The sequence below is a fragment of the Melanotaenia boesemani genome, chromosome 8 (assembly GCF_017639745.1).
Source record: "Melanotaenia boesemani isolate fMelBoe1 chromosome 8, fMelBoe1.pri, whole genome shotgun sequence".
In the NCBI taxonomy this organism is placed as follows: domain Eukaryota; kingdom Metazoa; phylum Chordata; class Actinopteri; order Atheriniformes; family Melanotaeniidae; genus Melanotaenia; species Melanotaenia boesemani.
Window position 1 is genome coordinate 6,713,763 of NC_055689.1, and position 14,501 is coordinate 6,728,263.

General features: G+C 41.6%; 1 protein-coding gene across 2 annotated transcripts in view; it reads left to right on the forward strand.

Annotated features, from left to right (window-relative positions):
- Nucleotides 1-14,501, forward strand: part of LOC121644538 (low-density lipoprotein receptor-related protein 8-like) — a 134,438-nt gene that overhangs the window by 100,270 nt on the left and 19,667 nt on the right. For both annotated transcript variants that reach the window (XM_041992559.1, XM_041992560.1), the window contains exons 8-11: nt 1,762-1,881; nt 2,449-2,574; nt 6,709-6,880; nt 7,970-8,197. In XM_041992559.1, coding sequence (XP_041848493.1) covers nt 1,762-1,881; nt 2,449-2,574; nt 6,709-6,880; nt 7,970-8,197 — 646 coding nt within the window. The remainder of the gene's footprint in view (nt 1-1,761; nt 1,882-2,448; nt 2,575-6,708; nt 6,881-7,969; nt 8,198-14,501) is intronic.

The following is a 14,501-nucleotide window of genomic DNA, read 5'->3' on the forward strand; positions in this document are numbered from 1 at the left end:
GGAGGGAATACTTCGAAGACCTTCTCAATCCCACCACCATGTCTTGACCCTGGTGTTGGCCCATTTCTGGGGCTGCGGTTGCTGAGGTGGTTAAAAAGCTCCTCGGTGGCAGGGCTGCGGGGGTGCGGGAGTTCCTTAAGGCTCTGGATGCTGTAGGGCTGTCTTGGCTGACACGCCTCTGCAGCATTGTGTGGACATCGGGAAGTTCCCCTGGACTGGCAAACTGGGATGGTGGTCCCCCTCTTCAAAAAGGGGGACCGGAGGGTGTGCTCCAACTACAGAGGGATCACACTCCTCAGCCTCCCTGGTAAGGTCTACTCAGGGGTGCTGGAGAGGAGGGTCTGTCGGATAGTCGAACCTCAGATTGAGGAGGAGCAGTGTGGTTTTCGTCCCGGTCGATGTGAACAGGATCCAGAAACACTTCCTTCTTCTCTGGACAAAAGCTGATTTAAAATACTCTGAGGCAAAGTGAAAACTGTTTTGGATCAAAATTTAAATTTATTTCTGGAAAGCATGGACGCCGTGTCCTGCAGACTAAAGAGGAAAGGGAGCATCCAGCTTGTTATAAGTAGACAGATGAAAAGCCTGCAGCTCTGATGGTATGGGGGTGCATTAGTACCTCTGGCATGAGCAGCTTCCACATCTGTGGAGCTCCATTAATGCTGAAAAGTACATGGAGGCTTTAGAGCAACTGCTCCCATCCAGACAACAGCATGACTTCACAGGAGAAGAGTCCAGCTGCTGAACTTGCCTGCCTGCAGTCCAGACCTTTTACCAATACACAACATCTGGAGCATCATGGAAGCAGGAATCCAGCAACCAAGGTCCAGGACTGTAGAGCAGCTAGAATCCTGCATCAGACCAGAATGGGACAACATTCCTCTCCTAAAACTCCAGCAACTGGTCTCCTCACTTCCCAGATGTTTACAGACAGATGTTAAAAGAAGAGGAGATGCTACACGAACATCACCCTGGAACTACTTTATACAGATGTATTGCTGCCATCAGATTCACAGTGACCTAATATTCTACATGAAATGGTAAAATGTCAGTTTCATCATCTGATCTGTTATATATCTTCTAAAGGGAATAAAATGCAATTTGCAAATCACTATTTTCTGTTTTTGTTTACATTTTACACAGCGTCTTGACTTTTTTAGAATTGGGATTGTCTCCTCAGGCTGCTCCTCCCCAAGAGTAGGACCAACCGGCTCAGAGACTCCTTTGTCCCCTGAGCCATCAAACTGTACAACTCTGCATTAGGCAGGAGGGGGAGAAGGAAGGGGGAGAGGAAGGTGTGCAGTCCGCCTGATACAACACATGCAAAATAACCCATACAAACAGTTGCAATAACTTATACGTGCAATAGTGAACTGGGAATCTGTACCACCTCTACTGTGTGCAATGCTTGTTTGTATTGTTTTATTTAACTTATCTTATTGTTATTATTGTTATATTTATTGCATTCTATTTGCTATTTTGCTTTGTACCTGTATATATTGTGTCTTGTGCTTGTCCTGCTTTACTGTTGGTGTTGTATTGCTGCTGGTACCCAAATTTCCCTGAGGGCTCTCCGAAGGGATTAATAAAGTATTTCTATTCTATTCTATTCTATTCTAAGCCATTTCACAAGAGCATGAAAGTAATTGTGAAACAGAAAAATACCTTTTCTGATCAAGATTTTGACCTAAAACATGAACACACTCTGCCTCTTTTCTGATTGTGTGACTTGATCATTGCTGTCTTGTGTGTGACTTGCAGGGCTGAATGAGTGTATGATCAATAACGGCGGCTGCTCCCACGTCTGCATGGACCGACCAATCGGCTTTGAATGTCAGTGCCCTACTGGCTACCAGCTGCTAGACAAGAAGACTTGTGGAGGTAAATAAACATATATTTCAGATCGATAGATGCATAGAGTGGCAGGGCTGCTGCTAACCGAGCTAGAATAAATATGTTTGTATATGTGTGTGTGGTGTTTTGCTTTGGGCAGCTCTCTGGCTGTGGGTCTCCGTCCTGCTGTCCACTCCCGCAGGGAAACAGATTTGGTTTTGCTGCTCTCCCATTCACACAGCATGCAGTATATAGCATATCCTTCACACCCTTTTTCATCTTTTTAACACTAACACTTCCACATCACACCCAGGGAAGAAGCCAGTGTAGATAAAGGAGGTCAGGAAGTTGACAGGGACACATGCCCCGTCTCGCTCTCAACACCTTTCCTTCACTGAACCGCTGATGTGATTGTGTCTTTCTTCAATGCAAACAGTCATAAATCAGTACTATTCATGCACACCTGATGGATTAACCGTGTATCAGCTTTGGTCTACTTAAAAACTAGAAATTTTTTTAGTTTTATCTGTCACAATCATGAATCAATCACTTTATTTAACTCTGATCTTCATTTTCCATCGGATCAATAACCTCTCTTCCCTCTCCTCCCTGCAGACATTGATGAGTGTGAGAACCCTGACGCTTGCAGCCAAATCTGCATCAACTACAAGGGGGATTTCAAGTGTGAATGTTATGAAGGATATGAAATGGACCCTGTCACTAAGACCTGCAAGGCTGAAGGTGGGTAACAACCAGGCAGCATGTTTACATGCCACTAGAAAAAAAAAACTATTTTGTAAGTCCAACCAAAGCTGGAACATGTTAAGTCTCAGATGGGCCTAGACACACGTCAGACAGACAAAGGCATCAGAAAGTGGTAAAACGTCATCACTTAAAGCATTTTACTGTGTGTCGCTCCACTCAAATCCTGATTTTTGTCATCCGATCAAATCAATATTCAAGTGACTCAACGAAAATGTCTGTGCAGATATTTTGGCCACATTTGCATGTACAATGATCTCCCTCAGAGACAGCAGCAGACAGTCTGTGGGGCGACCTGTGGGTTGTGAACAAGAGTTTTGTTTATTTTTCTGTTGAATGATGCAGGTTATGGGGTCACATTTAAGGTGGGAAAGTTTAGAAATATTTGTTGTGGTTCCAATTTTTTAATTTAAACAACATTGTGCATCCACTATAATGTATTGCACAGAAGGTTCAGCAATATCACACAATGCTTTCTGTATAGTCTGATTTTTTTTTCCTACTCAGCCTAACACTAAACATGAGTAAAAGACATCAAGGTGGCACAAACTGTCCAGGGTCAGATGCAGTGAACTGCATCACATCTGACTGCAGCATTTTTAAATAATGAATGTCCTAATCAGTCTGCAGAAGACACAACAGAATTCCGTATATCAGTAAATCTTATCGCAGCGTGAAGGAAAAGCTGCCACGGACGAGCTTCACAGGTCACATTGAGGTCAGATTGTGCACAGAAACAGAATTTAAGTGAATCAGACAGCAGGGACACAGCATGAGCGCAGTTCACTGTCGCAGGTCCTGATGTGACCAGGTAACTCAGCTTAATGACCAATTTTTCCAGTGAATTATGATTTTCTATCTGTTAAAGTAGTTTTTTGCTTTTCAAAGTCTGTTTAAAGTAAAAGGACAGTTTGATGCTGATAATGGAAAAAAAATTAATCTGTTGTGAATAATTTAATTTAAGCACTGCTGGAGAAAAAAACATAGGAACATAGGAAGTCTGTAGTCCTGTGCAGGGATTCCTAACACTATCACTATCAGTGGCTCAACCTATTTTCATTGGGGACCCCTTCATGCAAATACTAAAAAACCATGGACCTCCTGCCCCACCGCGTGCTGAAACCATGCTGGTTTTATGCTTTCAAAAGTGATATTCTCGCCATAAATAATGTATTCTGGCTGAGTCCTGTCCTTTGACAAAGCCAAAGTTAAATTAACAACATGTAGCCTTACTTTTTATTTTTTAAAATGGGGACAATCTGTGGACATCAGTCACAATGGTCCCGGACCAGGTTGGAAACAACTGCTGTAAAATAAGAAAAATGAAATGTTTAGCTCATTTTGTGTTAATGCAGTTAATAACCTACAGTTGGTATTTAATCAGTTTGGTGTTTATGAGGCTCCTTTGAAAGTCTCATAGCTGTGTTGTTCTGTAGATAACGAGACATTGACTCAGTTATCGCTGTACCTCATTAGAGAACCACATCACTCCCTCATTTGCGCTGCAGCCTCCAGCCCTCCTCTATGCACGATCGCTAACATCTTTCTTTAGTTCTTATCATTGTTTTGCAGCTGTTTGGGTTCTCCACAGAAAAACGACAATAATCACGTCCATGAGGGACAGTTTAACAATGTGTTCTCCCATGAACAGCGTCTCTTCACGGGTTACCTGGATGATGACACAAATCTGGTCCAACTTCCTTTTCAACCTGTTGATGAAAGTTTTCTGACAGCGGAAGAACAAAGTGAACTGCTAAGAAGACTGTTTATATTCTTTGATTTCCAACTAGGGCTTAAGATATTATCAAAAGCCTTCACCACTGAGGCCATTTTTAAAGGTTTACACTTCATTTCCCTCCAAGTTTGAGTTATTTTCATTTGGCAGGAAACAGTGAGTTCAATGAATCGTGTTGATTTGTTCCCTGTGGCTGTTGAATGCTGCAACTTAATTTCCCTCAATTAAACTGAGCTAATTTCGAATCTCAGCCTTTGCATTTGTATGTTTGTGTACATCATACGTGTCTGTGCGTGTGTGTGTGTGTCATATTTGCTGCCATTATTCTGTCTAAGCTTGTGTATTTCTCTGTGCATGAATGCTCAAAGTGTTTGTTATCAGTTTATCATGGCCAGAAAAGGATTATTTGCCTGGCTGTGTGTCAGAAGCTGAATGGCAGTGAACGCAGCAGTTCAGACAGTCGATTCCGAGGCGGTGAAAACCACCTCAGCGACGGCAGCCCCATGACAGCGGCAGGGGTGCAATTTCCCCTGCAACTTGTTTGGAGATGTTGTCATTTTAATGACCAGTTTTTGAGAGCACTTAGGCACAAACAGCTTTGTCATTGTTGAGGTTTCGGGCTGGGAGAAAGGAAGGAAAGGGCAGGCAGGAAGAATGTGCAGCAGCACGCTGCTTCAACCAGGTTAGGGCACTGATTGTCAAAAGGGGAAACCGAGAAAAGTGAGACATTAAGATAAAAACCTCACTGCAGACACACTGTTTATGTCCTGGACAGAATTATGAGTAAAGATGTAAAGACCTGATAATATAACTGTGTCTAAGGCTCCTTTTTGGATGTGATTCTCATTAAGATGCATCCTGGGTAACCTTGTCAAAATTAGACAACTCTAAAAATAGGTGAGTGTACCCAAAAGGAAACAAGGACACAGCAGGTTGTAGGCAGTCATAGCGCTAATAGCACTGTGAGCTAATTGTAATACAAAACCAGTCTGAAGCTGAGATGAAGGAAAGAAATCAGTTTTAATCTGTTACATTTTTTATTATTGATGAGTTTGTAAAATGTGTGTATTTGTGTTGAACAGTGATGAAACAGAACACTTTTTCGCTTCCAAATATTCTGAGGGTGTAAAATCAAAGTGATAATAAACTGAGCTGAACTTATAGTTATAGCGCCACCACCAGGTTAAAGGTTCCGTTTTTGTGGTATTATTTAACGTCTTTCAAATGGGCAGCCATGTAAACTCATTTAAGCCTAAAGATCTGATTTGTTTCTAAAGTCCTGACAGATCGGCCTGTGATGGAAATGTCCTGTGAGTCTGTGTGGTGACTCCTTATGCATAAGATTTTTAATCAAACTCATGAGTGGTTCTTTTCATCAACACTCTTGGTAAAATCATTCCACCACAGGCCTCAGCTGTGTTTTGTGTTTGGTGCTTAAATTAGCACATGTTAGCATGCAAACGTGTTCACATTAGTGTCTAGCTGGAGGCACAGCCTCCGAGCAGCTTGCTTGGCTGCAGAAATCATGTTGTAGTTTGTAGCGGTCATGCTCTCTCTGCTGATAAAATCACTTGGGGAGGGGATAATCTAATAACTATGAGATATTTCCTGACAGTAAATCTTAGCGCTCCCCGTATGTTTAGAGTTTAAACTTAGCAGTAGTTGCAGAGGAAGCTCAGGAACCAGCAGTTATTGTTTTATATTAGCTGAACTGGATGGAAGCAAGAAATTATTTAAATCAAGGTTACGCTCAGTGGAAATCAATGTTTTATCACTCATACCTTTTTAGTTATAAAAATTAATAACAAGCTGTTTAAGGTACCTCTGATCTATTTTTGCTAGGAGATATGAGGGGCTATGCAGCCTAATGATGCATGCAGACACGGATCAATACTCCAACTATTCAGCCATTTTAATGAAAGGTTAATGTGTCTGAATCGTTGGTACAGTACACAAGCCTTGTTGTGTTATTTATCAAAGTGGTAAAAGATTCAAATACTGAGTGATACAAATATAAAGCTCATTAAGTTCCAGTGATTGTGATACTGTGGGGGAAGCCTCAGTGTTTTCATTATAGATGACCGCCCAAGTCCTCATAAGGACACGGGAGCACTTGTAAGTATTATTTCTTTCAAACCAGGCCAGGTTTTTCTTTTTAAAGACAGCCTAAAGAAGCTGATCCCACTTTAAATGTTAAACTGCTTTGATTCTCTGATGCCGTTTAATTTGAATCAAATTGATGCTTTGTTCTTCCTCGTGCCCACTACTAAACTGTCAAAGCTGATTGAACTCTTCATTAGTAGAGCAAATCCCATCTCATGTGTATTCCTCCTACTAACTCTGCATTCATCCGTATTGACTTTGTTTCCTGTGTGCAGGGAAGAGTCCTTATCTGCTGTTCACCAACCGACATGAGATCCGACGCATCGACTTGGTGAAGAGGGACTACAACCAGGTGGTGTCCACACAGAAGAACGCTGTGGCTCTGGACCTGGATGTGGCCAACAACCGAGTTTTCTGGTGTGATCGATTTCACCGGAAAATCTACAGGTAGTTTGGGTTGGATTACCAACCTAATTCATGTCAGAAAGCATCCTTGCTGAACCAATACATGATCTTGATTCGATTTTCTTTCTTAATAAACATTTTATTCATGAATTGTTTCTCCAATATCTCTGAGGCCAGAAGTGATTCATGCTCAGGTGCTATCTTCTATTTCTAATATTTCTGTTTTCGGGCTGGGAGAAAGGAAGGAAAGGGCATATTTTCTGATACAGCAAAATGTTTCAATCAATGGAAATGTGCAGGAACATCTTCATATACAGAAGATTTAAATAAACAGGGACTAACTAATGTTAACAATTCATTTTATATTACAAGAACATGTAAAGTCAAATCTTGCTTATGTGAGCCCATGACTCAGGGCTCTACCATTTCTTTTGTGCTTTCATTTAGAATTGCACCACCCCTTGATCTATTGCACTTTCTGTCTCAGCGATTTCTCCTCACATCTGTCTTTGAGTTGCAGATGTGCACACATCTTAACAATTTACCAGAGACTTCGTCAGAGCAATCCTCTCATTGTTGTACTCGACTGTGATTTCCCTGTATTTTGATTATACTGACAATCTGCCCATTTATCCTTTTCCAGATACCTTTTAGATGAATTGCCTTCCTTTTGTTATGCCAACTACAATTCCTCCCCAGAGTGTATTGTAATTGGAGCGAAGTGTTCTCAATGTAAAATGGATGTTAAGAGGAAAAAAGTCTCTGGGGAAGCTAAAAGTGAAATTTGTGTCAGGGGGTGCAGCAGCCTTTCCCTCACCTCACACTTCTGCTGGGGCCAAATCATTAGCGAGCGGGGCAACCCCTGAGTGAGTCCCTGTCTATTCCGATAAGTGGTCCACCTGAGAAGGACACTAACCCCTGAATGAACCTCAGTGCATGGCCTGAGGCTATAGCTCCATACAGCTCAGCAGTGAATGGAGGTTTACTTATATTACACATATCCGATGTTATCAAACATAATCTGGAAGTTAATGCGATTTTTCAGGATGCCTTCATGTAGTTTCCTCACAATCCATCACATTAATGCACCACAAACAATTTCTTCACCTCAACATACTCTGTCTCCTGCAGCGCCTTCATCCACGAGGCCAGTGAACCCTCCCAGCAGGTGCCACTGGTTGATTCATCCCTGCAGACCCCCGTGGGCCTGGCTCTGGACTGGCTTCAACACAACCTGTACTGGACCGACTCCGGAGCCAAATGCATCTCTGTGGCCTCGGTGGACGGCACCAAGAGACGAGTCCTCATCAGCACTGACCTGAGCGAACCTCGAGCCATCGCACTGGATCCCCACCATGGGTAAGAGAGCTGAGATAGAGGGGGGGGGGGGGGGGGTGGTATACCGGAAAGAAGAAGCAGGCAGGTCAGGGAAATGAAGGTTACAGAAAATCACACCCCTTTTATATGAATATAAGAACCAGAAATAAAAAAGAGAATAGAACTGCAAAATAAAAGTTCCACATTAAATTAAATGTCATTATAAAATAAGTGATAGATAAATAAATTATATATAAATAAAAGTATATTTGACAAATAAATAAACAGATAAATAAATGTTAATACAAAATAAATAAAAAAATAAATATATAAATTAAATTAAATCAGTATGTATCATTAAATAATTGGATAATGTATGTTTTTTATTTTGTATTTATTTTATTGGATATTCATTTCAGTATTTATTAATTAAACAACACTTAACTAGTATTTAATCCCATTGTTAAAGACTAAAAAAACATGAGAAAATAAAATCATATTACTGTTTCGATCAACTTCTACAGAAACTACTGACTTGCACTTTAACCTTCAGAAGGAAGGTATGCTAATTACTGAGCTCCCTGCTGTGAATTTACATAACAGTTTACATCATATGAGCATAAAATGGTGTTAAACTGAGTTTATATTCAGACCTGTATTACAGCACCCTTTTCCTCCCTAAAGTTAAATATTAAACATGATGTTGATGATGACCTCAAATAAAATTTGTGAAGCGATTTCAGTTAGAAATTAAATAAACAATAATCCTCTTTTGGGACCATATCTAAAGATGAGCTCACTGTGAAGATCTTGTTGTTGTATCAAGAATTCGAAATAACAAGCTTGTGACCCATTTAGCATCCAGACTCAGGTTTTTTTTAGGAAATTCTGTCCTGGATAATCGCTCCTAATCTGAGATGCTCAAGGAATTTGTTCCAGCTTGTGCTTCAGCAGCTTTCACGTTCCGTTGATCCAAACTAAAATTGCTACAAAAATCCATAGAATTGAATAAACAGGAAGGCTGAAGTGAGGGATGCAAACAAAGATCCGATCGGAGCAGCTCAACATGAAACCAGAACATCTGCAGCGGTGAACAACAGCTGCGTCTTTGCAGGGAAGTTCTCTTAGTCAGGAATAAAAATAGGAATTTGCATAGAAATGATGGTGAGTCATTGCATATTTTGCTGCTCTGATTGCTGATGAAATTTCCCAATAACCACCGACCTATGCTGAACTTCTAGCTTAACAGCTTAATAATTTGATAGGCTATAGAACACTTGGAACCAAAAATCTCTTCCAGTGGATGTACATGTAGGTTCAAACTCTAATCACATTACTGTTCACACATGGAGAAAAAAAGAGGTCATTTAATAAGGTTTTTAATTTTGTAATGTCAATAATAAATCTGGTCCTTCAAAACTCTGCATTGTGCAGTGAATGTGATATAATGGGAATAAGGTCTGTATATGCTGTTATTGCAGCTTCGTAGATATGGTGAAAATCAGAATAACTCGATCAGTCCCTGTAAGGGCAAATGTTTTGTAACAATGACTCGACTCTGTGGAAGTTGTACATTAGATTAAAAATTTATAGATTGTATAAAAACACATCCATCTCCAGGGTGTACAGAGAATGGTCTGAAGAAGAGAAAAAGCAGCGTTTGTTTGGAGCAAAATGTCTTGATATCAGAGGTGTTACGACCCTATCCAGGGGTACGATGGACATAAGAATGAGAATTGTGGACAGATGTAAAACCAGGAGATAATAGAATTTATTGATACAAGTGGAAATGAGGATAAATCCAAAGACAGCTGGTGGTGAATCAAGTGCTGGGGTTAGTGAAGCTGCTTAAATCAAGAAATCAATATAAGAACTATTTTCTAAATTTAACTCAAAACAAGCCAGTAAAAAGCTGATAACCAAAAAAAAAGGTGAACAAAAACTGGCCAAGTAATCTATATAGTAACAAAAGGTGAAGCAGCTCCAATACCTAAATTTTAACCAAAAGAATTATTAAAAACCACTACAATCCTAACTAGCCCAACACATTCTAATTTTACCACTAAACTAACAAAATATAACTAAGGGAGAAGCCAAAAGGGCTTTAAGACTTATCACAAAAGAAATACAAGACTGTCAATACCACAAAAGGAGAACACAAAAGCCCAAACAGTTTTAACACTGTTGAAGATCTACTCTAAGCTAAGTTTCCCTAATTACAAAACCACCAAACAAAGCACATGCTCATAACCAAAGCTCTCAGACCAAGGGCAGACTGTGCAAACAGTTGCCAAAGAATACACAGCTGCAGACGGTTTTTATTTCCTCATCAGGTGGCTGTAGGGATAATGATTGGCCTGGCAATTATCCAATCAGCTTGATGAAGGCAGAGGTGTGGTGTATGGAGCCAGTCCTCAGTAGGCAGGAAGTAAGGTGTGTAGAGCATGACCAATCTCAGATGGGTGACGACACACAGACATTTCCATGCAAAATGAGAGGGCAATTAGTGAAATGACAGGCAGCCGTAACAAGAGGTCTGATCAGTCTCCATTTCAGCTCCATATTCAGATGCTAGGCTTAGAGTTTGCTGGAAACATCACGAAAACATGAATCCATCCTGCCTTGTAACAACCCTTCAACCTGGCCTGGTTTAACCACCACAGCCTACCTGAGTATTGTTGCTGACCATGTCCATCCCTTTATGACCACAGTGGAGCATCTTCTGATGCTACTTCCAGCAGGATAATGCACCATGTCACAAAGCTCAGATCATCTCCAACTGCTTTCTAGAACATGACAATTCGCTGGACTCCAACGACCTCCACAGTCACGAGGAGCCTTATTTATGCAAAGCAAACTACAGGCAGCGTCTGCTGCGCAACAAGGAAATGCTGCGCACTTTTACTTTCAGATTTATCAAAGCATGCGCACGGATGTCCTGCACCTGTTTCTGTTCATAAATCAGAATCAACTCTAGAGCGGGTGCACGTGAGGGGAACACCTTCCCATGCCCACATGCTGTCTATAAATAGTCAGGTGGACTCCTGTAATACATATTCATCACATCGTTTGCATGATTGCTCGGGAGGGAAAAAGAGTGAAGAAGTGGAATTTTTCGGGATGTGAGACAGAGATCCTGATGGACCATGTTGACTAACGTAAAAATGTTTAAATGGTGGGCACAGCGTGGGCATTATTTGTGTCAGAAAGGCAGAATAGTGGTCGCGGGTGGCTGACCCTGTCAACGCAGTGTCAGAAGGGAAGACATTCCAGAGGAGTCGGAACAAAACCTCAATGTAACAAAACCTCATTAAAACAATGTAAAGTGTCCACTGACACCAAACTACACACAAAGTTACAAAGTGTGCTCTTAACAAAAACAGTTTACAAGACATCCCACATATGCATCGAAGTGTTGAAGCATCAATAGTAACGACAGCGTTTCCTTCTCAATGGTGGAATAATGCAATTGGTGTCGGCTGAACTTATGGGAGAAATAACAGTTAATAACAGGTAATAAAGCAGGGTCCATAGAATTTCCTGCTTGGGACTTACTAAGGACGTCAACGGTTCAACAACTGAAGAGTAATTTCTGCATAAGTTTCTGCAATAACCTGCCATCCCCAGAAAACGGTGTAAGGCCTTTCTGTTTTCTGGAAGGGGGAACTGGATTATCAAACTCACTTTAGCTTCCACCGGACACACGACTCCCTATCCCACCTATCTGCCCAGATAGGTGACAGCAGCGCGACCAAACTCACACTTTGCAAGGTTCAGGGTTAAGTTTGCGTCAGCTAATTGTGCAAATATTGTATCTAAAGCGGGCACATGTTCTTCCCACTTGTCCATGAATACAACAACGTCCTCCAAGTATGCGGAACAAAATGGAAGATCCGAAAATAAGGTATTAACGAGACGCTGAAATGTGGCAGGGGCATTACACATGCCAAATGCCATGACTGTATATTGTAGGAAAGTATCGGGTGTAACAAAAGCAGAGATCAACGAAGCACGAGGTGTAAGTGGAACTTGTCAGTACCCTTTTAACAGGTCCAATTTACTGACATGTTTCGCATTTCCGATTGTATTCACGCAATAATCTACGCTAGGTAGAGGATATGCATCTGTAACTGTCACAGCATTAACCTTCCTGTAATCGGTAATAAACCCCAGAGACCCATCAGGTTTGGTTTCAACAAGGCAGGGGGAACTCCAAGGACTACAGCTAGGTACAGCAAAACCATGCTGCAGCAGATAGTCTGTTTCTTGCTTCATCTGAGCCTTTTTTCCAGGATTACATCTGTAAGGATGTTGTTTGACTTATCCCCACGTCTATATCATGCTGGATGACATGAGTTTGGGAAGGGATGTCCTGAAATATCACACGGCATCTTGTTATCAATGAGAGGAGGTCAGTTTTCTGATTATCAAGCAGATAGTCTAACACTGAAGGCAGCGATGTCAACACCTCAGAGTTTGACAGTCGCGGCATCAAGTGCGATTCTACGCGTTTTTATCAATGCTAGTTCCGGTTCCGTAGCATCCACCACAGTAAGAGCCGCACAACAATTTACGGCTTTATGGGATGTTGGAACTTTTGCTTTTGCTTTTTCTGATAGCACATCTGAGTCATGTGTCACGTAAGCCTTAAGCATATTTACATGACAAACTCCTTTGTCTTTCTCTTACGATCAGGTGTAGCAATGACAGTCAATTTCACCAAGGCGTTGCTTCACCTCACACGGTCCTACAAATCTAGCTTCTAGCGCTGCGCCCTGTACGGGGAGCAGTGCACAAATTCTTTTATCATAACGGCGTTTCATCACAGTTTGTGCAGATTTCAAGGCAGTTGCCGCAAACTCACGGGAACGGTGTAAGCGTTCTCGAAACGAGGACACATAGTCCAGTGCATTTTCTTGAGCAGGAGTGGTGGAATCAAGGAGTTTCTCTTTTAACACTTTAAGAGGTCCATGTAATTTATGTCCGAAAACAAGTTCTGATGGACTGAAACCAAGTGATTCCTCCGGGGATTCACGGGTCGCAAACAATATGAAGGGAATGCCTTCATCCCCGTCTTTACCTTCCTGATGACAGTATTTGCGCAACAACGATTTAACTGTTTGGTGCCATCGCTCTAAAGCCCCCTGGCTTTTAGGGTGATAGGCACTTGAAGCAACATGTTTTATGCGTAAATCCTCAAGACTTTTCTTAAATACTTTGGACATAGAGTTGCTTCCTTGGTCCGTTTGAACTACTTTTGGTAGCCCAAACATGGAGAAGAACTTTAGTAAAGCTTTCACTACCAAATGAGTCGTAATCCGTCGTAGCGGAATCGCTTCCGGGTAACGAGTCGCTTGGCACATCAGTGTCTAAAGGAATACGTTACCTGATTTAGCACGCGGTAAAGGACCTACACAGTCCAAAATCAGACGCTCAAATGGTTCTAACATTACCAGTATTGGATGTAAAGGAGCACAAGGAATTTTCTGGTTTGGCTTTCCCAAACACGCTGATAGGTCTTATAAACCCCTATGTGTCCAGACCACTGATCATCGTGTGCTAAATGTAATACTTGCTGTCTATATGGTGCAGGTATCACAATCTGAGTCTTCACATTCCAATCTGTCTCCAGAAGCACAACCAGACACCAACGTCGTAACAATAATCCACCATCTATATAAAAGGCACTTCATTCGCCACTCAGTTCGCCAAGTTCGAATCTCCGAGTGGTGAATCTCTTTGGAGAAAAGCCGCTGCTAAATGACAGTAATGATGCCAGTAATTTAGTCATTTATTTTAATTTTTTAAAATAAATATGTGCAGATACATCTGAGATTGGTAGCAGTTTATTTAGTGTTAAATAATATTTCTTTCTAGTTACTGGGTGCTTCAGCCGGGTGGGCGGTGCAGAGGGACACAATCGCCGCTATTTACTCGGTGGACAAGGAGTTGCGGGAAATAAAAACTGTGTTGACAGAAATCGGGACAGCAATTTAAAAAAAAAAAAAAAAAAAAGGTATTGTGTAAGAATAAAATAAATTAAAGCTGCAAGCAGCGTTGGAGGCCCTCGCACCTCTGGCGCCGCTTCGGCCTATTGCACCGCCCCATCACCTAGCAACCTCCCTCCAGCAGTGCGGCCGCTCTCGCCCACAGCCATATACCCATTCTTCCAGAGTTTATCTCCATCAAGAGGCGATTGTCGGCATGAGAGGATCAACTTGCAACTCAGCCTGTCCAGTGATGACATCTGAACCATTCATGACCTTATTTCTTACAACCTGTGTTGAATTCCCACAAACTGGAGCATGATTTCATCAAGAGGAAAATTCCACGTGGCCACTAGGTG